The sequence below is a fragment of the Dermochelys coriacea genome, chromosome 1 (assembly GCF_009764565.3).
Source record: "Dermochelys coriacea isolate rDerCor1 chromosome 1, rDerCor1.pri.v4, whole genome shotgun sequence".
NCBI lineage: Eukaryota > Metazoa > Chordata > Testudines > Dermochelyidae > Dermochelys > Dermochelys coriacea.
Window position 1 is genome coordinate 263,476,754 of NC_050068.2, and position 27,349 is coordinate 263,504,102.

General features: G+C 44.6%; 1 protein-coding gene, 1 long non-coding RNA gene and 1 pseudogene across 3 annotated transcripts in view; 2 read left to right on the plus strand and 1 right to left on the minus strand.

Annotated features, from left to right (window-relative positions):
- PLBD1 (phospholipase B domain containing 1) overlaps positions 1–18,066 on the plus strand; it is a 54,710-nt gene extending 36,644 nt beyond the window's left edge. For both annotated transcript variants that reach the window (XM_038374688.2, XM_043502566.1), the window contains exons 7-11: positions 5,255–5,455; positions 5,568–5,708; positions 14,610–14,795; positions 15,896–16,002; positions 17,809–18,066. In XM_038374688.2, the coding sequence (XP_038230616.1) occupies positions 5,255–5,455; positions 5,568–5,708; positions 14,610–14,795; positions 15,896–16,002; positions 17,809–17,976 (803 nt within the window). In that variant the 3' untranslated portion in view covers positions 17,977–18,066. The remainder of the gene's footprint in view (positions 1–5,254; positions 5,456–5,567; positions 5,709–14,609; positions 14,796–15,895; positions 16,003–17,808) is intronic.
- Positions 96–1,504, plus strand: LOC119844189 (annotated as a pseudogene).
- Positions 18,067–19,940: 1,874 nt separating the features above from the next.
- LOC119844194 lies at positions 19,941–27,331 on the minus strand. Its single transcript, XR_006276999.1, has 3 exons — positions 27,117–27,331; positions 26,597–26,665; positions 19,941–23,523 (listed from the first exon to the last, which is right to left on the minus strand). It is a non-coding gene; the product is annotated as an uncharacterized LOC119844194 (long non-coding RNA).
- Positions 27,332–27,349: the final 18 nt, after the last annotated feature.

Sequence of the window (27,349 nt, forward strand, 5' to 3'; positions counted from 1 at the left end):
TATTTTTGGGTTTATTTTGCCTCTTGGGGCAGCAAAAACACTGGAGCCAGCCCAGGCCCTAGCACTATGATGTTTCATTGGGTGTGGTTCCCAGCATGTCTAGCAAAAGAGCAAAGAAAGCCAGGCAAGAAGTGGCTACATCATGGACTCTCCAATGTGTTTGCTGTGTGCAGCTCTGTTCAAGAATTCAAAGAAGGCCTTCAGTGTGAAGGATCAAAACAGAGATTACTTTCTTGATGAAGACGACTTGCATAATATGCCTGTTTCTTTTGGAAAGACTCCCACTAATGGGATCCCCACTCAGAATCATTTGGGCCCCCCTTCTGAAAGAGATAATTATAGCCATTTTTGAAGAAGAAAATGTACCCTCCAAACTAAAGAACACAATACATTAGCCAGCTGTCGAGTAGCCATCTCCGGACCCTGTGGATTGAGCGAGTTACTTATTGATATCTAACCTTCCATTTAAGCAAACTAATTGAGAGCCACCTACAACTACACCTGTCTACTGACAATAATCCTGGACCCTTCCTGGTCAGGCTTCTGCCAGGACATGGAGCAGAGAAGCATTAATCACATCACCAAAACCAATAGGTTCTGCCTAGAATGTGAAGGGTAAGGGGCCTGGAAGGAGCAGGGATGTGAGTGGCCCTGCTGGGGGCGGAGGGTTCTGGCTGAAGTGAGAAGAAGCGTGCCGGTTGGGGGGCAGGCTGGAGTTGGGGTGAAGAGTCTGGCTGGAATAGAGTGAGGGGGCCACTAACTCATACCCAATTCTTACCCTTTCCCTAACCTTGAGATCTCTTCCTCACCCCTGTATCCAGAGTGACTCTGCTGTTTCAGGCTTTTTTAAGGTCACTGCCTCATCTTTTTATTCTAAGTGATGTCTAGAACATTCCTTTAATTTTGGAATTTATGGATGCAGTGGTCAAAAGTTATTGCGTTACATGCAGACAAACCGAGAAATGCCATCAAGTTAAGTGTAGGGCCTCAGTTTACTCAGCAGTTAATAGTGCCATGATGAATGAGGCTCCAGGTCCTGGAAACTTCAGTTTCCTACATTGTTTGGAGATAAGGTAAATGGCTCTGATCCAGAAGATGTAATCAGATTGCTTGTGTTGGATTTGATACAGGAGTGACAGGGTTCATTTGAGAAGTATGTTTGAGAGATGCTGATAACGATGGGAGACTGGTTTACAGATAAGTTAGATGAATTGTACAGAGAGGCAACAATTGACCAAAAAAAGGCAATTTCAGTTACATCAAGCTCTCATGCATCCTTAAACATAGAGCAAAAGACAAAGATGAATGAATGGAACTCCAGCCATCTGCTGATATCTCAAGTTTCCACTTGTGCTTATTTCTGAGGGATTTTTCCCCTGGTTGAACTTGAAGCATGCATTTAACTTTTTCCTTTCTCCGAATATTGATATATTCCAAGCCACACTGGCATATTTGCACCTGTGTTATTAGGCTGGGAAAGGATGACAGGTGATGTTTTATTGAAAAAGAATTGGAGGATAAAAATCAGTGAATATGAAAATCCAGGAAGAAATAATCCTTTCTGGCTTACCTAGATTTTGATGTTTTTGTAATTAAAAATTCCATTTTTAAATAACAATTTATTGTATAAATTAAGAATAAAATCTCAAATAATAGAAGATGTGACCTGCCCGGGAGGGGGGACCCAGCCAGCCAGACCACACACTACAAACAACCACACACAGTCTCCTGGAAATGTCTACTCTTAAGATCCTTGAAAGACATGGTATTCTAAAAGATGGCTTGTTTGAGTCAGGTCCATCAGACCACTATGTCTTCAAGGAGGAACAGGAATTGGCCTTTGCAGTCACATGGTAGGGGCTATTACTCCATTACAGGGCCTGTATATGGATATTGTGACAAAGCTCTGTCCTTGCCTCCGTGGGTCCCGCATTTCCTGGTGGATTTCGCTAGCCTCAGAGGCTCACTGTGACCCTCCAGATAACCCTTCTTTCTCTAGAGACAAGAGTCACAGTCTACTGAGCCATTTTCATCATAAGCCAGCGAGGGAGGTGAGGAGAAGTTATCCTTCCTTGCACAGTCTCTGTTGTTTCCCAGTCTCAGTGATTAATCAGGGACAAAGGTGGGGGTGGAGACCGGGCCCCCCTCTACTCCGGGCTCCAGCCCAGGGGACCCTAATAGTATCAGCTATGGTAGCTGACATTTTAGAAACATGACATGTACAATTCCCTGGGCTACTTCCCCCACAGTAGCCCATACTTACTCAAGCTCTACTTCACCCTTACCTCAGGGCCTCCTTCCTTGTACCTGATACGGTGTGTACTACTCAGCCTCTCCAACACCACAACTTGTTCCCACAGCTCCTGACATGCACACCCACCTGACTAACTGGGAGGCTTTTAACTAGTTTCAGCCAGCCCCTGATTGGCTTCAGGTGTCCCAATCAATCTAGCCTTCTCCCTGCCTTCTGAAAAGTTCTTAATTGGCCCCAGGTGTCTTAATTGACCTGGAGCAGCTGCCATTTCACTTATCCTGGTACCAGGGATTTGTTTAGCCTGGAGCTAATATATCTATCTCCCACTACTCTTCCATAAACCAGAGTGAGGAGGTTGGCCGATGGAGTCTCCTGTGACTGTAGGGCCTATTTCCGATCCTCGGTCCGTTCACGTATCCGGGCAGAGTTCCTCTGGGCGGCATCCTCTGACTCCCTTGACGCCTTTGAGGAGCAGTGGGCGCTGTCCGGGGTTCTCTGCTCGGTGTCCCCGTCCGGTTCCCTTCTTTTGACCCTTTGACCGCACACCTGTCCCTGTTATTTTATTAGTTGTCCCCCGGAATTTTTTGGGCATCTAGGTCCTGTGGATCCCCCTTTTAGGCTGGGGGGGATCCTTTAGCTTTGGACGGGCCTCGCCCGCCCACTTCCCGGATCCCAATAAGACTACTCTTCCATAGCCATCTGGCCTTGCCCCGTCACAATATCTAAAGCTTGTCTACATGGAAATTGAAACCAATATAACTAAACTGGTTTGTAATTAACAGCTTGAGTTATTTTGGTGCAAGCCTGTGTGTGGATGCTTATTTCAGAGTAAGAATGTCCTATTCCAATATAATTTAAATTGGTAAAATCTACTTTTATTCTGAATGAGTGTCCACGCACAGGTTTGCTCCCAAATAACTCAAGGTGTAAATTACAACTACAGATAAGTCCTAAGCGTTTTGTAGTGCCGCTCATCACTGGAGTATCCAAGTGTGTAAAATAGACTAGCAATAGAGAAGATTCTTCTGACCTTCTTGGCATCTCTAGCTCTTCTCCCACATCTGATGATAGAAAGCTAAAGGAGAGTGCTAAAGGAGTTGGCAGATGTGATTGCAGAGCCATTGGCCATTATCTTTGAAAACTCATGGTGATCGGGGGAAGTCCTGGACAACTGGAAAAAGACTAATGCAGTGCCCATCTTTAAAAAAGGGAAGAAGGAGGATCCTGGGAACTACAGGCCAGTCAGCCTCACCTCAGTCCCTGGAAAAATCATGGAGCAGGTCCTCGAGGAATCAATTCTGAAGCACTTAGAGGAGAGGAAAGTGATCAGGAACAATCAGCATGGATTCACCAAGGGCAAGTCATGCCTGACTAATCTAATTGCCTTCTTTGATGAGATAACTGGCTCTGTGGATGAGGGGAAAGCAGTGGACGTGTTGTTCCTTGACTTTAGCAAAGCTTTTGACACAGTTTCCCACAGTATTCTTGTCAGAAAGTTAAAGAAATATGGGCTGGACGAATGGACTATAAGGTGGATAGAAAGTTGGCTAGATTGTCGGGCTCAACGGGTAGTGATCAATGGCTCCATGTCTAGTTGGCAGCCAGTATCAAGTGGAGTGCCCCAAGGGTCGGTCCTCGGGCCGGGTTTGTTCAATATCTTCATAAATGATCTGGAGGATGGTGTGGATTGCACCCTCAGCAAGTTTGCAGATGACACTAAACTGGGAGGAGAGATAGATACGCTGGAAGGTAGGGATAGGATACAGAGGGACCTAGACAAATTAGAGGATTGGGCCAAAAGAAATCTAATGAGGTTCAACAAGGACAAGTGCAGAGTCCTGCACTTAGGACAGAAGAATCCCATGCACCGCTACAGACTAGGGATCGAATGGCTTGGCAGCCATTCTGCAGAAAAGGACCTAGGGGTTACAGTGGACGAGAAGCTGGATATGAGTCAACAGTGTGCCGTTGTTGCCAAGAAGGCCAATGGCATTTTGGGATGTATAAGTAGGGGCATTGCCAGCAGATCGAGGGACGTGATCGTTTCCCTTTATTCGACATTGGTGAGGCCTCATCTGGAGTACTGTGTCCTGTTTTGGGCCCCACACTACAAGAAGGATGTGGAAAAATTGGAAAACGTACAGCGGAGGGCAACAAAAATGATTAGGGGACTGGAACACATGACTTATGAGGAGAGGCTGAGGGAACTGGGATTGTTTAGTCTGTGGAAGAGAAGAATGAGGGGGGATTTGATAGCTGCTTTCAACTACCTGAAAGGGGGTTCCAAAGAGGATGGATCTAGACTGTTCTCAGTGGTAGCAGATGACAGAAGGAGGAGTAATGGTCTCAAGTTGCAGTGTGGGAGGTTTAGGTTGGATATTAGGAAAAACTTTTTCACTAGGAGGGTGGAGAAACACTGGAATGCGTTACCTAGGGAGGTGGTGGAATCTCCTTCCTTAGAAGTTTTTAAGGTCAGGCTTGACAAAGCCCTGGCTGGGATGATTTAGTTGAGGATTGGTCCTGCTTTGAGCAGGGGGTTGGACTAGATGACCTCCTGAGGTCCCTTCCAACCCTGATATTCTATGATTCTGTGATTCTAAAGCTGTGCTTGGGGTAGGTTTTATTTGTTGCTACATTTTGTTTTTTGGAACTAACTACTCAAAACTTCAAGCTATGAGTGTTCCCTGCCTGTTTTGTGCTTGCAGAAATCTGTTACTGCTGTATGTTCAGTGAACAATTATTTGTAGAGTAATTCTCTTCTAGGTGTACTCTAATCTGAGAAAAGCCATGGAATCCTGATTTATGAGAGAGGATAATGGCTTGAGCCTTCAAAGTCGCTCTAGCTCTATTGCAGCACGTATGCCTGATGCAAGTTATATGCCTTTTTTGTTTGAGAAAGGAACATCTTTTGGTTAAAGCATAGGACTATGAGGCAGAGCTGGAGTCTATTCCATGTTAAGAGCCCACAAAGATAACAGAAGCTCTTCTGTTTTGTTTAAGGTTTTTTGATGTCTCTGGATGACTTTTACTTACTTGGCAGTGGCTTGGTAATGTTGCAGACCACAAACAATGTGTTTAACCAAACTTTACTTCAACAAGTGGTGCCTGAATCTCTCTTTGCTTGGCAGAGAGTCCGTATTGCCAACATGATGGCAGACAGTGGCAAAACTTGGGCACAAACTTTTTTAAGATGCAACTCCGGTAAGTAAGTTTATATGAACTTCTGAATAAAGAAAGCACTCCCTACTTTTTTTCCTACCCTGCTTCTCCAGGCAGTAGTGAAAGATCTAACCTCCTCCTAATTGCCCCCTAGGAACCTATAACAATCAGTACATGGTCCTAGATATGAAGAAGGTTAAGCTGGAAGGAAGCCTGGATGACGGAGCACTCTATATCATTGAGCAGATCCCAACACTCGTGGAGTATTCTGATCAGACAAGTGTTCTCCGTAAAGGTAATCACTGCTTTGATAGCTTTAGGGTTAGGAAAATTCAACCATTTGTGCAAGCTAACGGGAGTGTTATTTTACATCTGGGACTCCAAGTTGGGAAGCTTTTTATGTAAATGTCACCTAGATCCAATGGCAGTAATTTCTTGTGTGCACCTTGGTGTTCCATATGAAACTGGCTCCCATCTGCTGCATCTGAATGCAAATGGCTACCATGAACATCTTTTTAGGATGTGCTGAAGGTAAGAATTGGTGACACAATTCTTAAGCCCACAGCAAAGCTAGTGACAGGTTAACTGAAAATATAACCCAAAGACATTGTAAGAAATCATGCTAGCAGCCAGTATCAGCAATCAGGACACATTCACAAGCATTTTCCAGGCACTTGTGTCTGAGCTCTGTCCACAGACTTCATTGTTTTGTTTCCATTGTTCTATTGTGCAGTTGCGCAGCTGAAGATGTGTTGAGTTTTAGAATTGACTCACATACACTAACATTCATGAAGATGCATAACTGTGGTGGGTTTGTTTTGGCTTTCTGCCCTCTCTAATTCCATGGAAGCGTCTAGAAGATTTTTGATGCTATTGCAATATAAACAACACTTTTAGGGGGGGTGCTTATGATGAATAATCTATAAAATGTCTTCATCCGCTTTACGTTTTGTGTACCTCTAATCCGCTGAAGATGCAGAAATAAGTGGTTTTTCTCCTTCTGTTTCTCACTTTTTGAAATGGCTTAATTGGGGACAGACTAACAAATTGAGGCCTCATTAATCCCCTCTGACTGGGGGAGCTCATGGCAAACTTCACTAACTGCAAACTAAAGAATCTGATGTTGGCCATTATGGACATATGCTTCTCCCAGATCCTCAGTGAAGATCTGAAACATGGCTACTTACATGGCAGTTGATTGTTCCTGCTGTTGAGTGGGTGGGCTTAGCATCGCTACTCCGGTGGCTCTTCCAAGGGGCTAGAAATGAAGGAGCCTAATAGCTGATCTCAAGTGGGGTAGCGGGAGAGAGGTCTTTAGAGAGGTGGTTCCTCCTTCCCATTGCTCTGGGATTGCGACAGATACCTGAGTGCAGTGCCAGCTGGTGATGCAGAGGATGCATCAGTGACTGGGACCAGACCATCTGCCCTGTGTGATTGGGCCAAGCCTTTCTTAGACTGAGCTGGAACTGCTGTTGTGCAGTTTCATTTTGGTCTTGTGCTTGCACAGTCATTTTTGCCTGCTTCTGCCAAGTCCTCATTTGTGAGGCCAGTTGCGTGCCTAGTATTATCCGTCTAGCCCATTTTGTTGATGATCTGTGTTTTTCCTAGTCAAGTCCCTCTATCTCTGGACCAGATTAAGATGTGTTCTCTGACTATGTTTCTGTCTCCGGGCTCCCTGGCCTGGCCATTCACTTGCACCATGTGTTCAGTTCAAGAGAACATGGGGAAGTCTGATTCAGGTTGTCTGCTGGCTGGGTGTGGTTTAAGCTATTCTATATGTTTCCAAACCCTAAGTCTTTCCTGACTTATGCAGTTGGGCTACAGTCAGGGAAGCTGCTGGCCTCGTCCCCCACCTATAGCTACTTCCTAGAGCCTGTCTATAGTCAGGCTGTATTTGGACCTGACCTATCCCTCACTCCAGGATCTGCAGTCATTCCTCCCCATAGTTTGTACAGAATGTTCTGCCCTAAGCATTTGCCTGAGAGCCAAGCAAATAGACTCACAGCCTGTCCCTTGTCTCCAGATGAGCAGAATCCAGAATCCTTCTGTTCAGCAACTTCAGGCAGCTGATCTCAGTGGCTATCTTCCTGCCCACCAGAAAGAGCAACTGAGAGACGGTGGTTCCAGTGCTGCCAGTTGGCTCCTTCCCTCAGATTGTCAGGGCTAGCAATGGCTCTGGTCAATTAAGGGCCTGAAAAGTGATGGGGTAACATCAGAAGTCATTGGGGAAGTCCTGGTGTCATCCAAGCTGGTGGTCCATGAGTGGCCACCCAGCAGGTGTGAGAGAGGAAGACAGAAAATGTGCAGTGAGGACTAAAGAGTTAGAGGAAATCAGAGCAGGAAAAGGAACAAGTCACGGCTAGGGCATTTACAAAAACAACCCACAAACTGATATTTTGGCAAAAAACAGAAAGATTAACTCTGTATTTGAATGTTTCTTGTACCACATGTAGAAGATTTTAGGGAAGGGTAGAGGCAGATCCAAAAGATGCAATTCAGAAGCACTTGGGAAAACTAAAAGCATGTAATTTTTAAAAAAAATTTTTTAGCTGTTGTTTATGGATAAGTTTTAAAGGATTGGAGGCTTTAGAGAAGAGAATATGCAGGAGTGGAAAATGAAATGAATTGTGAGGCTTAAACAACTTACCGCTTTGGGAAAATCTGTGTGTGTGTTAAACGTTAGAAAAAAATAACATTTTACAATACGTGCTTTGACAACATGGCCATTTCCCAAGTTTCTGGACATGTTTTGCATATGTTGGATCAAGCACAGTACAAATCAGCCATTTCCCCAAAGTCTGAAATACATACACTTCTTCTTCTCATCCCAAAGCATGAGGAGCACTATAGCACCGGCACTCATTCCTGTCTGTGGCTTGACCCTCCTGCCTGGTCAGCCTTCAGGTCTGACTGTCCGTGGTTGTGTTTGCATTATTTTCCTCTGCATCCTGTTTGCCTTCTAAGGTGTTGTAATTATTATAATCTTTTTGTTTCAGCCAATCCTATACCGTCACTTCACATCCTGCTCCTCCTAACTTAGTCAGTTGTCATAATGTCATTCCACAGTACGTACTCCTGCCATCTTCCAAAGAACTCTCATCTCTGTTATCTCCAGCCACTTTCTGATGTCTGTTTCATTTAACGCAGCTGCTTCCAGACCACAGAATAATATTGCTAGTACATTGGTTTGATTCATTTTCATTTTGATGCCAAACAATGTTTTTATCAGTCCATAATTTCATCAACTAGCTGTTGTAGCTAAAGCACATGTCCTTTTAACCTCATCCTTGGTGGAACTGTTGGCTCTGATCAATCTTCCTAGGTACATGTAAGGTTTTACTTGTTCTATGACTTCACCACTGCTGCATTTCAACACTTTATATATTGTCCCTTTTCCAAGATGCAACCACTTCATCATCTTGGCACTTATTGCAAATCTAAGTCGACTACACCAATTTTCCAAGGTAGTGAAGAGTGTCATCATCAATTCTAACATGTCTGCTAGTTGTACAGTGTCGTTTGCATGAGCCAAAGAGCTTAACTTTAGATCACCCAGCGTCATGCCCTCCAACTTATATACCATTTTTAATGTCCAATTTAAGAACATGATGAAAAGTGATGGTGAGTCCATGCCCCCTTGTCTTACACCAAACTTTGACTTGAACCAGTTGCTTAATTTTCCACCAGTTCTTACAGCACTACAGGAATCTTCATACATAACTTTTATAATTGCCGTTATTCTATCTGGAACTGCATATGATTTTACAACTTTCCATAATGCTTCTCTCCAAACCAAATCAAATTTCTTCATGAAGTTGACGAAAAGAGCAAACATCTTTAATCCCCATTCTCGCTTTTTTTCCATCAGCTGTTGGAGTGTGTGTCGGATCAGTTCAACTTTGGCCTGGTATGAAGCTGCACTGTTTCTTGCCTACTGCTACTTCTAAAACTGGCCATAATCAGTTGACAATTACTTTCATCGTGATTTTTCCAGTACTGATAATAAGCTTATATCTCTTCAATCATTCAAATTGGCAGGATCTCCTTTCTTCAGGATTGGTACAACTATTGCCTTTACCCAGTCATCAGGTACTTTCTCTTGCTCCCAGACCTTATATATTTTTCTAATGCTTTGATAGCACTTATTCCACCAGCTTTTAGCAGCTCAGCTGTTATATTATCTATTCCTACAGCTTTCCCATTTTTTAACTGCTTCATTGCTCTTTCTGTTTCTTTTTCAGATGGTGGTTCAGTGCTTATATCCATTCTGCCCTGTTCATCTGGCATGTCTAGAATGCTTGCATCTGGAAAAATAACACGGTTCAGCTCTTTGTCAAAATGCTCCTTCCATACTTCCAGGAACTCTTTGATATTTGTTGTTGGTTCACCGGTAGCATTTCTTACCACTTGCATTGTTGACTTGATTGTGTTTCTGTACAATTTAACCTTTTTGCATATAGATGGGAACTCTGATTTCAAACCAGGGCAGATAGGGCTTGTTTCACCTCTTTAGGCAAGTCTATCTAGGAGAAGGAAAACTGATTTCAAATCCAAGCAGTCCAAGCTTGTTAGCCTTGAAGGGCAAATAAGGTGGAACTGCTGATTGTGCCTGTTCCTAGCAGGCCAGCAGGCTATGACATTGCGTTCCCATGAGCTGGATAGGGTAGAATGTGCTAACAAGCCATTACATCTGAAATTGATTTGTTATAGAAACAATACAGCAAGCCAGACTGATTTATATGGCCTAACAAAGGAAATGGTCATGGATTTTGATTAACAGCTAAACATATTACACATATTGCAAGTGGAATGTTAGAACTGTTTGTGTCAGGCCAGATTGAGCTAGCAGTGGAGGAGTTAAGGAAGTTACACATTACCTTTGCTGCCAAACAGCAGACACATTGGCTGGGTATAGGAGAGTTCACAATTGGACATTATACTTTCCTTTACTCAGGACACTCAGGTGGACAAGCAAAGCATAGGGATGGGGTTGCTATAGCAGTGGACAAGAGAATAGTTACTTCAAATAACTGCTGGAAACCAGAGTCTGAGCAGATTGTCATAGCAAGGTTTACTACTGCCTGCAGTAAACTATGCATAACTGTGACCAGTTGTTATGGACTACCAGAAGCAGCAGAAGTGGAAGAGAAGGGTGGATTGTAACAAGAGGTGGATAGCATTGTAGATGAGATTCCTGATCTTGATATGATTTTATAATGAGAAATATGAATGCAAAGGTTGGTAGCGGATATGGTAAGCAAATGAATAAAGTTGGGACAACATGGTATCAGGATGGCAAATGAACTTGCTGTGAGATACACAATCTGATTATTGGTGGAGCTTGGTTTCTTCATGAAGATATGCAAAAGATTATGTGCAGCTCAGCAGACGGTCAAACTAAAAACCAGATTGACCACATTATTATCAGTAAAAGGCATAGAAGGGCACTTTTGGATGTTAGACTATAGAGCTGCTGGCTGTGGCAGTGATCATGAATGATGAATGGGAAAAATTAATATTAAGTTAAAGTCCAAGAAACGGAGGGGTGTAACTGGAGCCAAATTTGATTTTGATAAGGCTAGCTATGTGAGGGAGGTGTACCAGTTGATGCTTGCAAGGTGTTCCATTAATTTGTGTTTGATGAAGAAATCTCACTATAGACTGGATGGGAAGTATTCAAGGAAATGACAAAATACAGTGGAGGAAGTTATTGGAAGGTGAAGCAAACAAGGGAAAGCTAGACATGCAATGAAACAAGAACATTACAAGAAAAGTGTAAACAAGCCAAGACTGCTGGAAAAGTGGAAGAAATAAAAGTGTTGCAGTTGCCCAAAGCAGTGAAGAAATCATAAAGATTGGACAAGCAAAAGTTCTGGAAAGAAGAGTCTCAGCAACTAAAGATGGTGTAAAGAGAACAATATATACACTGCAGCATCAAAATAATAGCCCTTAAAGCATTCTTGCGGAGCAAATGAGCTGAATGACAAGGGACTCAAGACTTACTTTAAAGGGAAAGCTGGAGCAAAGAGCAGTGTTCATGAAAGTTGTCCAGGCTTGGGCTTAGATACATTTCGAAGTGTATTTCTCCACTGCAACCAAGGATATATCTGTCTCCTTTGAGCTTCACCTATGGGACAGGCAGCCGACGTGTTCCCGCAAAACATAGGTGATGCTGCAGAGTAAAGGTGGAGAGGAGGTCTCTGAATGCCAGGATCCAGATAGAGACAAGCACCTTGAGTTTTAGTTGTAAATGAACTGGCAGCCAGTGCAGAGCTCAGAGCAGGAGCAATATGCTCTAACCTCCCTGTCCTACTGAAAAGTCAGGCAGCTGCATTTGTACTGGCTTAAGCTTCTAGGTGGCCTTCAGGGGGAGCCCCAGGTACAGCAGGTAGCAGTAATGGAGACCTTAAGGTGACAAAGACATGGATTGTTGAGGCGAGGTCCATATCTGAGAGAAAAGGATGCAGTTTCTTAGCCAGCCTTAAATGCAGAAGGACTTGCTGGCTATTGCATCTGTCTTTGGCCTCTGGAGCAGAGGTGTCAGGTAAGACACCGAGATTATGAACTTCTTACTTTGCATCTACATAGCCCCTTCCATCCAAAGATCTCACGGCACTTTGCAAATAGTAATGAATTAAGCCTTCCAGCCCCTGTGCAAGATTGGCAAGTATTATCCCCATTTTATAGATGGGAAAACAGAGTCCCAAGAGGTTGTTTGCCTACAGTCAGAAAGCATGTCTGTATTAGAGCCAGGAATAGAGTCAAGATTTCTGGACTCTTAAGTCTTGTACATTAACCACAAGACAGTCCTTGGTTCCCCACACAGCACTCAGTACAGTCCCTTGCTGCTTCACAATCAGGAAGAGTAAAAAAGAAAGTTGCTCCTAGAGATCCAGGAGAGTCCCTGCTGTATGCCTGGGCCAGCTGCCGCCCATACTCCCAGCTCTACGTACTGCTCATTGTGCACTCTGCATGGCCTAACCTGCAGCAACAGCATGACTCTATCTGGAGCAGAAACTCATCCAGGAGTTGTTACATGAGGGCACTGCACTATGTAGGTGGGATTTACAGCCTTGCAGAAGCAGGGAACGGTGAGAGAGAGGGTTTACTTGAGGAGAACTTAACGTGGGTTACTTTGCTGTCGTTTTTAAATATATTGCTTTGCAGGTGGGGGTGGGGAGGCATCTGCATTCTTTGCCTTCCTTTGAGACAGTACAACTGTAGAACTTATTGCTAAATAATAATTAACCCCCTTCTGTTTGGAAATGAATGTTCCTGAAAGCTGGCCTGCCCACATCTTGCCAGCTACTTCTTTGGAGGATGGCTCAAGTGCATTAATCTATGGAGGACATCTCTTTTACTGCTCAGAGAAACATGTGACACTGGATGTTCCCTTCAACTAGGTTGTGTGTCATGTCAGACAATGCAGGCTGTGCAGTTATACAGGACACCCACTTCTGTGCCACATATGTATCGAGACATAAGACTGCAAGCCACCTACTCAGAGAAGTGCATGGCTCCGACATATTGGCTACTAGATCAAAACTTTATATGTCTAAATGCTTGGTTTGTATTTTTGAAACAGTTGCCTAATGAGCCCCAACTTATTATTTGAGCATCAACCAATCAGATTCCCCCACTCCAACTCCTCAGAACAAGGGGTGTTAAATCAGTCGGTATTTAGGTGGGAGACCTAGCAAAACCCTGATATTGAGACTCAGTAGGTGGCAATCTCCCTTTGTCAGTAGCAAACCAGTGCCCTAGGCTGGTGATAAAGATGGCTGTGTAGCTCTAGGTGCCATGTTTCAATAATATATGCCATCCCATTACCACCTCCTTCCCCCATGGGGGAAAAGACTATATTACTGTACATTTTTAATTAGCAGAAAAGGATCACATTTTAATTCTTCTAGGATTTCACTTCAGAGCCAGGTCCTGTCTATTTATGGTCCTGAATGATCCCATGGCATTTTTTTATTTTTTTGCAAACTTAGGAGCTTCCTAACTTATTTGTACTATAGACAATTGCATTCTGCCTTCCGAATAATCTCCCCGTAATTTCAATTGGATACAGTATTCTTTACAGGTACTTTCATGACAGGATTGTCTTGACCTTTGTCTTATGTGAGATAGGACAAAACTCTCCTAGTTCGAAGTCTTTGGGCTTGCTGAGGCAGTGATGGCGGTGGCAAGCACAAGATTCCCTTTCTCTCCCTTATTGGTCAGTATGAGCCATCAGCTACCACAACCTTCCAGCCTTCTCCACTCTGGTTCTCACTAGCCTGTTGCCTGTTTCTCTGGGGATCCTTTTGTGTTGATCTACTTTCCAATCAGGTCTATAACAACAGTTAGTTCTGTTTCAGAGTAGCAGCCATGTTAGTCTGTATTTGCAAAAAGAAAAGGAGGACTTGTGGCACCTTAGAGACTAACAAATTTATTTGAGCATAAGCTCACTTCATAGTTCTGTGGCTCCTTTCTGGGTTACTTGAGTTGAAGGCTGCTGGCCCCTTTGGTTTCACGGTTTGTTTTGCTGTGACCTCTCTTTCTGCTTGTTGTTTCAGGGCCTTAATTGTATCTCTGATGTCTTCGGTGGCTGTTTATTCAGTGCCTTGGCACACGATTTTTTCCTCACTTCTGCATTTGTTTGGTGCTTTGGGATATTTCTCAACTTTTCAGCATGCCGCTTTGATGCATATATTTGGTGTGTGAGGTTGATGTGCTTTTCATTTTAGGGATCATTTTTCCTTTTAAGAAAGAAGCTCAGTGGCTTCTAGATGTGCCTTGCAGGAGGCACGTGTTACTGTGGATGAGCACTATTGCTGCATCCTCTGCTTCATCAGATCATGAGGGTGCACAGGTGGTCACCTCTTCCTGTGGGCACTATCTAGACCTGAACCTCTCAGACCTCCCTTCGAAGCACCAAAAGATACTCCTGTAAGTCTTTAACTTGGAACTGGCTCAAACTTGCTTTGTGGGATAAGCCTTCAAAGCCTGAGGCCTGAGACTCTGTTAGCACCATCTCTCCAGTGGAATCCCCTTAAGAATTAACTCACCTGCTCCCAATGGCAACTGATGAGTTCTGCTGCTGTCAGGCTGGGTCTAGCTCCTGTTCCCTAGCCGGTACTCTTAAGGCAACACAGCAATTAAACATTTTTTTTAAACAATTAAATAACAGAATGGGTTATCTCCCTTGCAGGATACTGGCCTTCTTACAACATCCCTTTCCATGAAAGCATCTACAACCTCAGTGGGTATGCAACGTACGTTGAAAAATATGGTTTGGAGTTTTCTTATGAACTGGCCCCCAGAGCAAAAATCTTCCGACGGGACCAGGGGAAAGTGACTGACTTGGAGACCATGAAGTATATAATGAGATATAACAGTAAGAAGCTCATTTGTTTTCCATTGATCTGATTTTTTATTACTTATTTATTGTTTGTATTATGTTGTTGCCTAGCAGCCCCAGTCATGGCTCAGGACCACATTGTGCTCAGTGCTGTACAAACACAGGACAAAGAGACAGTCCCTGCCTTGAGGCACTTACAATCTATGTCTGAAATAAGATTTGAAAATCTTCTTTTTTTAAAAAAAAAAAACCCCATGCAGGAACAAGGGAGGGTTTCATTTCTGAGTGCACATGCCATTGAGGTCTATTCTAGTTAACCGTTCCAGAGAACATCTGAAACACGAACAGAATTAGGAGACTTGCTAGGGCTCTCTGGGGAGAACTGTTCTTGAGCACAGCTAGAGCAAGGAAAGGGTCTTGCAAAACCTTAAGTACTAGGCAATGTGTCTATAATACTAACAGAGGATTTAGCATAAAATCATTTAAAAAGACTCCTTTAACTTTCTCCTCTCAGAAGGAATGTCCTTCAATGCACAATCCTCTGTCTTGGTGCTGTCAGGATCCACCTTACTGGGATTAATGGGAAAAAGTGGTCTGAATAAACACCATCTCTAGGTACAGATGACCATAGCTGCTTTATTTTTATTCTCTTTTGCATATAACATTTGTTTGCCACATGTGAAGTTTGGAAGGACTTTCTCCCATGGTGAACTGGCAGTGATCTGAGGGAAAGGGCATGGGGACTTCCTTTCTTTGGTTCACTGAGTAGCAATACACTACTGCAATCAGATGGGCATATTTTTCCCCCACTCCCCAATTTCCTGCTATTGCAGGAGACATTGATAGACCTTGCTCCTTGCCATCTTCATTTTTAGTTTCTTGTTTTGTAATCTTTTTTCTTTTGTTCTAGACTAAAATATTAAGGCCAGAGCTGCTCACTACCTTCTCTCTCCTGATCCCTCCCCCATTCTCTTTTACGAGTTGACTTTCTATCATTACAACTTCCCAAGTAGTGTCGCATCAGCTTGCTGGGTATTCCATTCGGGAGTGTATAGGGGGAGCCCTTAGCCCCTGCTGGGGATGGTCGTGTGAGTAGACTGGCTTTATTTCTTTTCTCTTCTCCATTTATTTCCCAGACTATCTGAAGGAGCCCTATGCCAGGCACAATCCGTGCAACACTATCTGCTGCCGTGAAGACCTGAACCCTTCTCTCCCAGTGCCAGCAGGCTGCTATGACTCAAAGGTAAAGACCCCTAAAGACCATGGCCTGCCTTACATACTGTCTGAGTGAAAATAGGGTGCCTGCTCTGGACCTGCCAACCAAGTCTTTGTATCCTGCAGAAGGAGGTTCCTTGTCTGCCCCGTCTGTCCATCAAACTGCGACAGTGGGGGAGAGTCAGGAATAAAACAAACACTTCTTACCAGCTATTAAAGAAACACATCTGTAGGGCAGAGTTAGGGGAGACTGGCTGCTGTATTTGCCTACTTAGCCAGGGCCCTGCCAGCCTAACTGACTCTGTGCAGTGTTATGTGATCTCTGATCCTCTGCACCATCTGGGAATTAGCTGCTTTCCAAAGGATTAGCTAATTGCCAGGGTTTCCTGAGGCCACAAGGGAGTGCTGTGGGGTGGAGGGGAAGCACCTGGGCCACACAGGATAGGGCTTCTGCCTGCCGTGAGTCTTGGTTGGCCCCATCTCCTTCCTGCTGCCTCCACTGCCTGCAACTGCATTCTGATCCTTCTCCTCAAGGTGGCACTGGGAGAGCCAGGGTCACTACTAGCTGGGGTGAGGTCAGTCTCACTTAAACACAGGGAGCAAGAGGGGTGGAACCAGATGGCAGATGGAAGTGAGCTGTACATTTTGTGGGTGGATGAATGCAGGACCCCAAGGTATGTGGGTACATACTTGTCCTGTGTATCCAGGTGCAGAATGCTGTGGCGAGACTGCTTACCCTTAGGGCTCTAAGGGTTAATACTCAAATTCTGTTAAAGCCTGGCACTGTACTAGTGACTCAAAGGCCCTCAAAGTTATCTTATTTTCAGGGTGGCACAGAGGGAATGGGAATTTGCCACGCAGCTGTCTGCTCTCATTAACGGGAACCACGTGGCCAGTTACAAACTGGTATCAGCGTTTATGAAAAAATAACTGGAACCATGCAGGAATGTTTCTTTCTCCTGACCTCCAGTGACCCCTGTGTTTGCTAATGCCTTACTCTTCAGTGAGTCATTTTGCTCTAGACTTAACCTGTATAATTATTTTCAGCACAAAGTTGGCAAAGGTCAAGTAACTTTTAGTTTTAACCCATGATTCAGTAAAAAGGAATGATTTTTACAGGCAGGATTTATGGCAGCTTTGTTCCTAGTACAAATGCTAGGTAAATTAATACTAACCCTTAAAACACTGGCAAGATCTAAGGTGTTTTACCCTGTCAGGGCTAGCCTGTTTCAGGGATTTCAGTGTGAGGCTGCAAGGACAGGCAGCAGCAGAAATCTTTGGCAAACCCAGTTCTGTGGATTTCCGCTCTTCCCTGGCTTGCCTGACTTGTGTCAGATAGCAGGGCTCAGCAGGGACCCAGGGGCCTCGCTCTGGCAGTTATACTTGGTGCAGAAATGTGAATGGGAGGGTGGCTAAAGTGGCTTTATACCTCCCTGTATTTTCTCAGTAAATCCCCCAAGTGGCTGTTGCAGTAGCCAAGAACAGCTGGAGCACAGCACTGTTTTGGCCATGTCCCCTCCACACCAAATGTGGAGACCCTTATGCTGGGGGTATTCCCCAGGGGGCTTGCCTTTACATCATTGAGGCCATAAGTCACTTGGGTCCTTGGTGTCTTAAGGTGTGGGCAATGCTTGGTTTAATAAACCTTTCTGTTTGGGGGGATGTTGCTTGAACTAGCATAAGTTTTCCTCTGTTCAGTTTCTTTCCCTTACTCCTGCATATACCCACTTGGATCAACCTGAGCAATGCCCTCCCTCTCCATAGTGTTTAAACACTTCAAATGCAATAGAACAATGTATTCTCTAGCTATAAAATCCTGCCCTGTCCTTCACAGGTGGCAGATTTCCATATGGCTTCAGTGTTCGCAGCCTGTGCTGTCAATGGCCCACCTGTAGAGGATGGGCTTCCTGTTTTCAGCTGGAAACAATTCAATGGGACCAGGCATCAGGGTCTGCCAGAATTCTACAACTTTGACTTCGTTACCATGAGGCCAATCCTGTGAAACTGGTATCAGCATTTATGAAAAAATATTTTTCCTTTTTCCGAAAACTTTCATTCTCCAACAAAATAAAACATCCTTTAAGCCCCTGTGCTTGTGCCTTAACTGTCCTCTGCTTTCCTAGCTTCCGGAGCTTTGTTCTATGAGGCAATGGGCTTGGGGAAGCACCATCTAATCAGTCCTGTAAGAACATAGTAACTACCATGAGTTATTCACAAACTGCAGTTGAAGAATGAGAACAATGACACTAACCAGCAATGAATGAGGAGGCTCCTTGGGCAAGTCACTTCACTTCTCTGTGCCTGAATTTCTCCATCTGTAAAATTTGGATGATGCTTGCCTTCCCTTTGTAAGGTACATCTGAGAGCCATGGGTGAAAATTCTATACAAGAGTTAAATATTATTATTACAAATTAGAGGCAGAATAGGTCCACTTCACAATGAGGCTCCGATAGTGCTGCTCACTGGGGCTGGGTGGAAACCGTCCTGTCTACAGTGCATTCTTTTCAGTAATTTGTGTTAAAGCTTTTGGTACCTAATGATGCAGAAAGGCACCTGGTGCGATTTTCCCACCACATGCCTAAATGCTGTTAAAAATCTGGCCCTGGAATCTGAGAGGCAGTCATGTGCAGAAGGGACACTTTGTGGAAACCTTTGGACTCAAACAGGCTGTTTTGTGGCTAGATTGGCACCAGTCAATAGCTGTGAGGAATAGTTTAGTGGAAAGCAAGGTATTTTCCTCTCTACATACAAGCATGTGACTGGGCAACCAGAGACATGGAATTTGTTACTAGCTTATCTACTGAATTGTTCAGTGGCCTTGTATGAGTCACAGACTCTCTGTCCAGTCTGCAAAAGGGGCATAGGAACTTATCCTCTATTGTGAGATACCTTAACATCTGTGAAGGAGCAGCGTTGTAGCTATTTTTTCTTCTTTGAGTGCTGGTCACTATATGTATTCCACACATGGGTACCCATGTGCCTGAGACTGGAAAACCTTGCAAGTAGTGTCCATTGGTCCACAGCTGCTCCCTGAAGATCCTTCAGGTCAACACGAAGAATATAAGGGGAAGTGCGGACTGTCCACCTCTCCAAGTTCATCCTTAACGCCTCATGGCCTGAGTTGAAATCCTCTGTGCCTGAAGCTGTCTTAGCACCAGATTTCTTATCTGTAACTATAACTGTAGATGTTCTTAGTGTTTTTAATAGTCTCCTTAGAGTTAGTGTAGATTAGTTTTCCTCACCCTTGGGAGAAGGATTATGCAGAGATTTCTGAGGTTTAAGAATCATGTCTCCTGTCCTTGCTCCTCGGTCAGCAATGACCAAACCACTGTCTTTACTGCCTTGGGGAGGCATATATCTCTGCCAAGTGCAGGATCTGAGAGGGATGAGCACTTCAGCTAAAGAAGTACCTCATGGAGAAAGCCATGAGACCCCAATCAGATACAGGCCAGGGAGATTCCTCCTATGATGGTTCTTTCTAGGGTGGCACCTGGAACTGGGGTACCACTGAACCCCCCCACCGACCCACCAGCCTGGGCTCCGTTTTACACTGTACTGCTGTGACAAGCTGCAAAGCCCTCTCCAGCCTGTACTTTCACCAGCATACATACAGGTAGGGGGACACCCAGCTGCAGTATATGCAGGCTCTTTTACCAGCCCCTGCATGGGAAGGCTACAGATAGGGCAACTACCAGGTTCTCAGGCAAGCACCCCCTCTGAAGTATAAACCCAAAATTATGCCATCTTGCGCTGCACAGAGAACCGTACAGTGCAAGCTTATAAAATTTGCCCCCTCCATCAATGTGAAGAGGAATATGCAACAGCCTTTTGCCCTTGAATTATGATTACCACACACTGGTTTAGATAAAGCAAAAATAAGTTTATTAACCACAAAAGATAGAGTTAAAGTGATTATAAGTGATAGCAAACAAATCAAAGCAGATTATCTAGCAAATAAACAAAAAATACAAACTAAACTTAATATAGATTGGATATGAATAGCAGATTCTCACCCTAAGAGATGATACAAGCAGGCTGCAGATTCTTAAGAGGCAAGCTGCACTTGCTTTACAGCTCGGAATCCCCAGATGTTTCATTAACAGGTTAGAAATCCCTTTAGTCTTGGTCCAGCAGTTCCCCCAGTTCAGTCCTTGTTCCTCAGGTGTTTCCAGGAGTCTTCTTGGGTGGGGCATGAAGAACACCAGATGATGTCACTCCCTGCCTTATATAGCTTTTTCATATGGCGGGAATAGTTTGTTTCAATGCTTGGTTCCCAGACTGGACTGTGGAAAAACACTGACATCCCAAGATGAAATCTAGAGACATGTGGTCTCATCACATGTCCTTGCAGAGTCCTAGCAGCCATTACTCTGAGGCTGTCTGTAGCATTCTCAAGAAGGCTCCTCAGGTGGGAGATAAGCTTCTCCTAAGGCCTATTGTTTTCCTAATGACCCATTCCCCACCCACTATCTAGAATGAAATCATCTTGTCTAGCAGGCGTTCCCCAGATGTAACTACATTTGAAATGCAGAGACATAGTCAATATTCATAACTTCAGATACAAAAATGATACATGCATACAAATAGGATAATCATATTCAGCAAATCATAACCTTTCCAATGACATTTCACATGACTTATCTTGCATAAAATTCATTTTAATTATGTCATATCACTCTGAAGACTATGGGGTGCAGTTTCACAACTCCCTGCACATCAGCCTCAGCCCTTGAGTAGTGCCCTTCCAACCATGAGCTCTGGAGCGGAGGCCAGATGTGATATAGCCAAAGACTGGTTGTCTTAGGCCTCTCACAAGAGTAAGGGCAGACTCATGGGCACAAGAACATATCTCCTTCCACATCTGCTCCAAAAAGAAAGGATCCCTCCCCGACTCCTTCCAACTCAGGTGAGTCCTTATGTTCAGGTGCTTCAGAGTTAAGAGCTGCTTAAGTCTCCTGACCATGAGAGCAAGGGGCCGAGGACAAGGATCCAGTGGTACCGACTCAGGTACCTGCTGGTAAGCTGAAGAATTGGCATTTTCTGGCACTGATCAAAAGCTCCAGGTGGGACTGTTCTGACATCAGAAGAGGAATCCACTTCAAGAAGAAAGAGCTACTCCCCTACTCCATCTATCAGCACAGAGTACCAGTGATGGAACTGGATCTGACCTTTTCATGGGTTGAAGTTGATGTCCAGGGGAAACCATCACCTCTATAAAGGGAGGTTAGCCCAGGCAGAGCTTCTAGACTGTCCTGGAGCCATCCTCCAAACAGACAAGACTACCATCCCAGGGACCACTGGTGCCCAATGCAGGCCCTTTCAGAGGTCCAGAGAGGCCTGTGCCACTTCCAGCTTTTGAGGCCCCTAGCCATAATAAAAATAAAAAATGATGACACATGAAAACAAAATAAGGCACCAAAAAAAGAGTGAGAAATAATTTGAATATTGGTATGAAATGCTTTTCTTGCCTTTTTCTGTGCAAAACAATGGTTTTTTACCAAATCACATTAAATTTGAAGCTCTAAGCCTAGAGAGAGTGTCACATTTTGGTCCGATTGGGATGCACATAAAAACAAGTTGCGAAACTTATCAAATGCCCCCAAAAATAAAAAGTGTCTAAATTTGAGGCCCTCTTTGAGCTTGAGGCCCAGGCCAAATGGCCCTCCTGGCCCCCCCGTGATTGGCCCTGGCCCAGTGCCTTGGGGATCCTCTCCCCACCAGCCTTTGAACTGGCCTTATTGGGGTCCATGGGATTCCTATATGTGGTATCCTGGATCTGTGTGAGAGTCTCACCAGTCCTCTTCCCTTAGGCAATAGCAATTGGCTCCTCTGAAGTAAACAGAGGAGGAAGACGTTGAGCTGGATATACTGGTACAGACAGGTGAATCATCCTCCTTGCCCAATGAGTCAATTGCCCCATCTTCATTATCCCTGCCTGATTAACCACAAGCACTACCCAGAACTCTTGCAGAGGGTGGCAACTGAACTTCAGATCCCACTCGAGGAAGTTCATGACACACAGCATAAGCTCTTGTTCATTGTACAGCCCAGGGGACCCAATCGGGTAGGTCTCCCAGTAAATGAGGCTACCTAGGAACCTACCAGGTTGGTATGGCACACACCTACATCATGCTCTTTTACCCCCAAAAGAGTTGAGTGATGATACTTTGTCCCTGTGAAAGGGTCAGAATTTTTCTTCACTCATCCTGCCTCTAACTCTCTAGTTGTACGAGCAGCCATGGAAGGATCTAGGCAACAACACCCCAAGACTACCCTTGCAGAGAAGAGTGCTAAATGTTTTGACATTCTGAGGCGGAAGGTGTTCACATCCATCAGCCTCCAGTTTAGAGTTGCTAACTACCAGGCCCTGTTAGTAAAGTATGATTTTATGAATGATTCCAAGTTCTTGGACTATACAGATAAATTTACTCAGGAGGACAGGGTAGACTCATGGCACAAACTTCACTCCAAGCTGCAGTTGACATGGCTGATCCCATATCTAGAACCATAGCAATTCCAATGGTAATGTGGCATGAATTGTGGCTTCTTGAGGATTCCTCTGAGAGATTCAGAACACCATTGAGGGCTTGCACTCATTAAAAGACTCAAGGACAATCCTTTGTTCCCTGGGCATTTATACCCTAGCCCCAAAGAGGAAACATCATAAACAGATATATAAACCCAGGCTTCTTCCACAGCTTTTATTGCAGCCAATGACCATACGAACTGTTATGCAAGCATCAGAAGTTGCAAAGACCAATGTATGCAAACCCATCAATCTCGATGTCAGCCATCCAACCTCATCCACCAGCTAAAAGTTATTTCTGAAAGGACATCTAAGAGTTGCAAACCAAATCACTCCCCACCTATTTCCCAAACCTTTGGTGGCCACCTAGCATACTTCACGCATAGCTGGAGTGCTACAACAGTGGACAAATAGGTACTAGATATTATCCACTTGGGCTGTACCATCAAGCTTCTTTCCCACCTCCCCACAACCCCTCCTCCCAGCCTCTCTTCAGCAACTCACGAGGAGATCTTCCAATAAGAGGGGTACTCCCTGCTTGAATGAGGGGCTATCGAGCGAGTGCCACCGCAGCATCAAGGTAAAGGATTCTACTCCCAATATTTCTCAGTTCCCAAGAAAAAGGGAGGATGGCTGCCCATTCTTGACTTGCATCAACTAAATACTTTTATTTGCAAACTAAAATTCCCCATGGCTAAATTGGTATCAGTAATTCCCTCCCTGGAAAAAGAAATATGGTTCAGGAAAGGTGTTTGTTTCCGTGTAAATATTCACCATTCCCACAGGAGATTCCTCAGGTTTCTGGTAGCACAGGGACACTTGCATTTCTGAGCACTCCTGTTCTGTATGGCAACAGCACCCAGAGTCTTCAAAAAGGTCTTCTCAGTGGTAGTAGCACAGATGAGACAAAACAGCAACCCCATTTTCCTGTACTTGGACAACTGGCTTCTAATAGGCAGATCTAGCCAGGAAGTTCAGGTGACAATCTTATCTTCGCTCTGCCTCTTGGCACCTATGGTAATCTGTGTAAACATGGAGAAGTCTCCTCTGACTCTCACACAGATAATAGACTTTATGGGAGGAACCCTACACTCAGCCTCAGCAAGGGAAAACCTGCCTATGGATAGATTCTAGGCCATGACCAGCCTGATAAGACAAGTCACTCACAGACCTTGAACTACAGTCAAGGTCTGTCTTTCCCTACTAGACCAGATGGCTTCTTGTACTTGTGTAATGCTATTTTCCACCCTGTGTACTCACAGAGACAGCATGAATACCAAAAAGTGACAGTCCTCACCAACATCAGGGCTTCCCTTGCCTGGCAGATGAACCTGGAGCAAGTGTGCACAGGAGTCCTTTCCCTTCCTCCCACGCCTGACACAACCATAATCACAGACACATCCCTCATAGGCTGAGGTGCACACATAGGCGACCACATGATACAAGCTACGTGGATGCCTCAGGAGGCCAGGATGAATATCAATTTCCTGGAACTAGGAGCAGTCAGATGGGCCTGCAATGCACACCTCCTACTTAAAAGGCCCTGACATATCCGGATAATGTTGGACGACATAACGACCATCTTCTGTTTAAGCAAACAAGGCGGAATGAAATCTCTTCCTCTCTGTGTAGAAGTGGTGCACTTATGGAACTGGTGTAATCCGGACTACATCACTCTCTCAGCAACATACTTCCCAAGTGCACAAAACTCAGCAGTGGACAAATCTGAGGAGGCACTTCTCCGTGACCATGAGTGGGAGATACACTGAATTGTGTTAAATGAAATCTTCACTCAGTGGGGAATGCCATCTTGGGACTGGTTTGACTCCCAGATGAACAAGAAGTTCAGCATATACTGCTCCAGAGCACCACTAGGTCAGGACTCAGACCCATAGACTTTAAGGTCAGAAGGGACCATCATGATCATCTAGTCTTATTTCCTGCACATTGCAGGCCATAGACCCTCACCCACCCACTCCTGTAATAGACCCCTTACCTCTGGATGAGTTACTGAAGTCCACAAATCATGGTTTAAAGACTTCAAGTTGCAGAGAATCCACCATGTACACTGCAAGTAACACCTGCCTCATGCTGCAGAAGAAGATGAACCACCCCCCCAGGGTCTCTGCCAATCTGACCCTGGGGGAAATTCCTTCCCAAGCCCAAATATGGTGATCAGTTGGACCCTGAGCATGTGGGCAACACCCACCAGCCAAACACCTGGGAAAGAATTCTCTGTAGTCACTCAGAGCCCTCCCCATCTAGTGTCCCATCACTGGCGATTGGAGATATTTGCTGGTAGCCTTTGTAGATTGGCTACATGCCATTGCAGGCAGTCTGAATATACCATCCCCTCCATACACTTATGTTATCACCAAGATCAGCCTTGAAGCCAGTTAGGTTTTTTGCCCCCACTGCTCCCCATCAAAGGCTGTTCCAGAACTTCACTGCTCTGATGGCTAGAAACCTTTGCCTAATTTCAAGCCTAAACTTGTTGATGGCCAGTTTATATCCATTTGTTCTTGTGTCCGCATTGGAGCTAAACTTAAATAACTCCTCTCCCTCCCTGGCAGTTATCCCTCTGATGTATTTAGAGAGACCAATCATATCTCTCCTCAGCCTTCTTGTGGCTAGGCTAAACATGCCATGCTCTTTGAATCTCCTCTCATAAGGTAGGTTTTCCATGCCTTGGATGATCCTAGTAGTCCTTCTCTGCACCTGTTTCAGTTTGAATTCATCCTTCTTAAACATGGGAGACCAAAACTGCACACAGTATTCCAAATGAGGTCTCAACGGTGCCTTCATAATGGTACTAACACTGCCCTGTCTCTACTGGAAATACTTTGCCTGATGCATCCTAGGACTGCATTATCCTTTTTCACAGCTGAATTAAATTGGTGGCTCATAGTCATCCTGTGATTAACCAATATAAGCAGGTCTTTCTCCGCCTATGTCACTTCCAACTGATATGTCCCCAGTTTATGGCAAAAATTCTTGTTGTTAGCCCCTAAATGCATGACCTTGCACTTTGCACTATTAAATTTCATCCCATTTCTATTATTCCAGTTTACACAGTTGTCCAGGTTACCTTGTATGATATTCCGGTCCTTGTCTGGCAATACCTCCCAACTTTGTGTCATTGCAAATTTTACTAGCACATTCCCACTTTTTGTGCCAAGGTCAGTAATAAAAATGTTAAATAAGATTGGTCCCAGACTGATCTATGAGGAGCTCCAGTAGTAACCTCCCTCTTTCTGCTTTCCTGGACAGCCCACCTGAGGTATGCCTTTCCTCCATTTCTTGGCTACCCAGGTTCTACTGAAGATTCATCATGACCCAACACAACTCACTCTCATTGCTCACAGCTAGCCCAGACAATTCTGGTTCCTGTGAATGTCAAGCCAACCCTTCCCAGATCTCCTAACTCAGGAGAATGGCATGGAACAGACATCCTAACCTGGACTCACTTTGTTTCACAGCCTGGTATTTGGGTGGGTGTCAGACCTAGAGCATTCATGTTTAGAGGCTACTGAAACTATTCTCAGCCACAGCATTTTCTGGTGGAGTCTTTTCTGCTATCTAGCTGAATGGAGACATTTATCTGGACACAACACAAGCATTTATCTCCAGGGACAGCAGGTATTTCTGCTTTTCTAGACTACCTCCTCAGTCTTGGTAAGTTGGACCTTTCTGTTAGCTCGTTGTGGGTCCACCTAGCAGCAATTAGTGCCTTCCACCCTCAGATAGAGGGCAGTGCTACTTTTACTTACCCCCTAACAACCAGATGCCTGAAGGCTCTCCTAGGCCCTTCCCACCATCAGTGAAACCAACACCACAATGGGACCTCAATCTTCTACTCTCAATACTTAACACACCACCCTTTGAACTACTGGCCATGTGCTTGATGTCCCACCTGTCTATGAAGGATTTTCCTTGTCACCACCATATCAGCCAGGAGCGTGAATGAGCTAGGGGTACTCATGGTTGACCCACCAAACATTGCTTTTCATAAAGAAAAGATTTCCCTGTGACTCCAACCGAAATTCATCCCTAAGATAAGTTCCAAATTTCACATACATCAATCAGATCACTTACCAATATTCTTTCTGAAACCTCATAACTTCAGCGAAGAGTGGAGGCTTCACTCTCTTGACATCAGATAAGCTTTGCAAAGAACAAAACCAATTAGAAAAATGCCTAGTCTATTTGTTGCTATAGCGGATGAGCATGGAGCAAGCAATAGCAGCTTTGAGACACTTTTGGTGGATTTCTGGCTGTAGCCTCCTTTGCTCTCAGTTAGTGCATCTCCCTTCCCCAGATGGGGGTGGGGGCCCATTCCACTAGTTTATAGGCAACCTCAGTAGCATCTCTTTGACCTGGTCTTGTGCTGGTCACGTGTAAGGCAGTAACCTGGCATTCCATCCACACTGCCACAAAGCATTCTGCTTTAGTCCAAGGCCCTCCTGGAGACACAGCCGTTGGAACAGCAGTATCATAGACATCTATATTGCCTGCATCCTTGCATCTCATGCCTATTTGACTGCTGTTTACCAGTCACCCACATGTGGAATACACACAGGGACCAGCACTCGAAGAAGAAATGGAAGTTACTTACCTGTAATTGGAGGCTCTTTGAGCGGTGTGGTCCCTATCTGTATTCCATTACCCCTGCTCCTTCCCGTCTGCTTCAGATCATGATGGTTCATGTAAGAGAAGAAATTGGAGAAGTGGTCAATCAGCACCTCCCCTTATACCTTTGATGGTGAGCATGGGGGTACTCCAGGGTGCAGCCACAGTCCAATGGACACGGCTTGCAAGAGTTCCCCATCTGAGGCACACGGTGTGTGT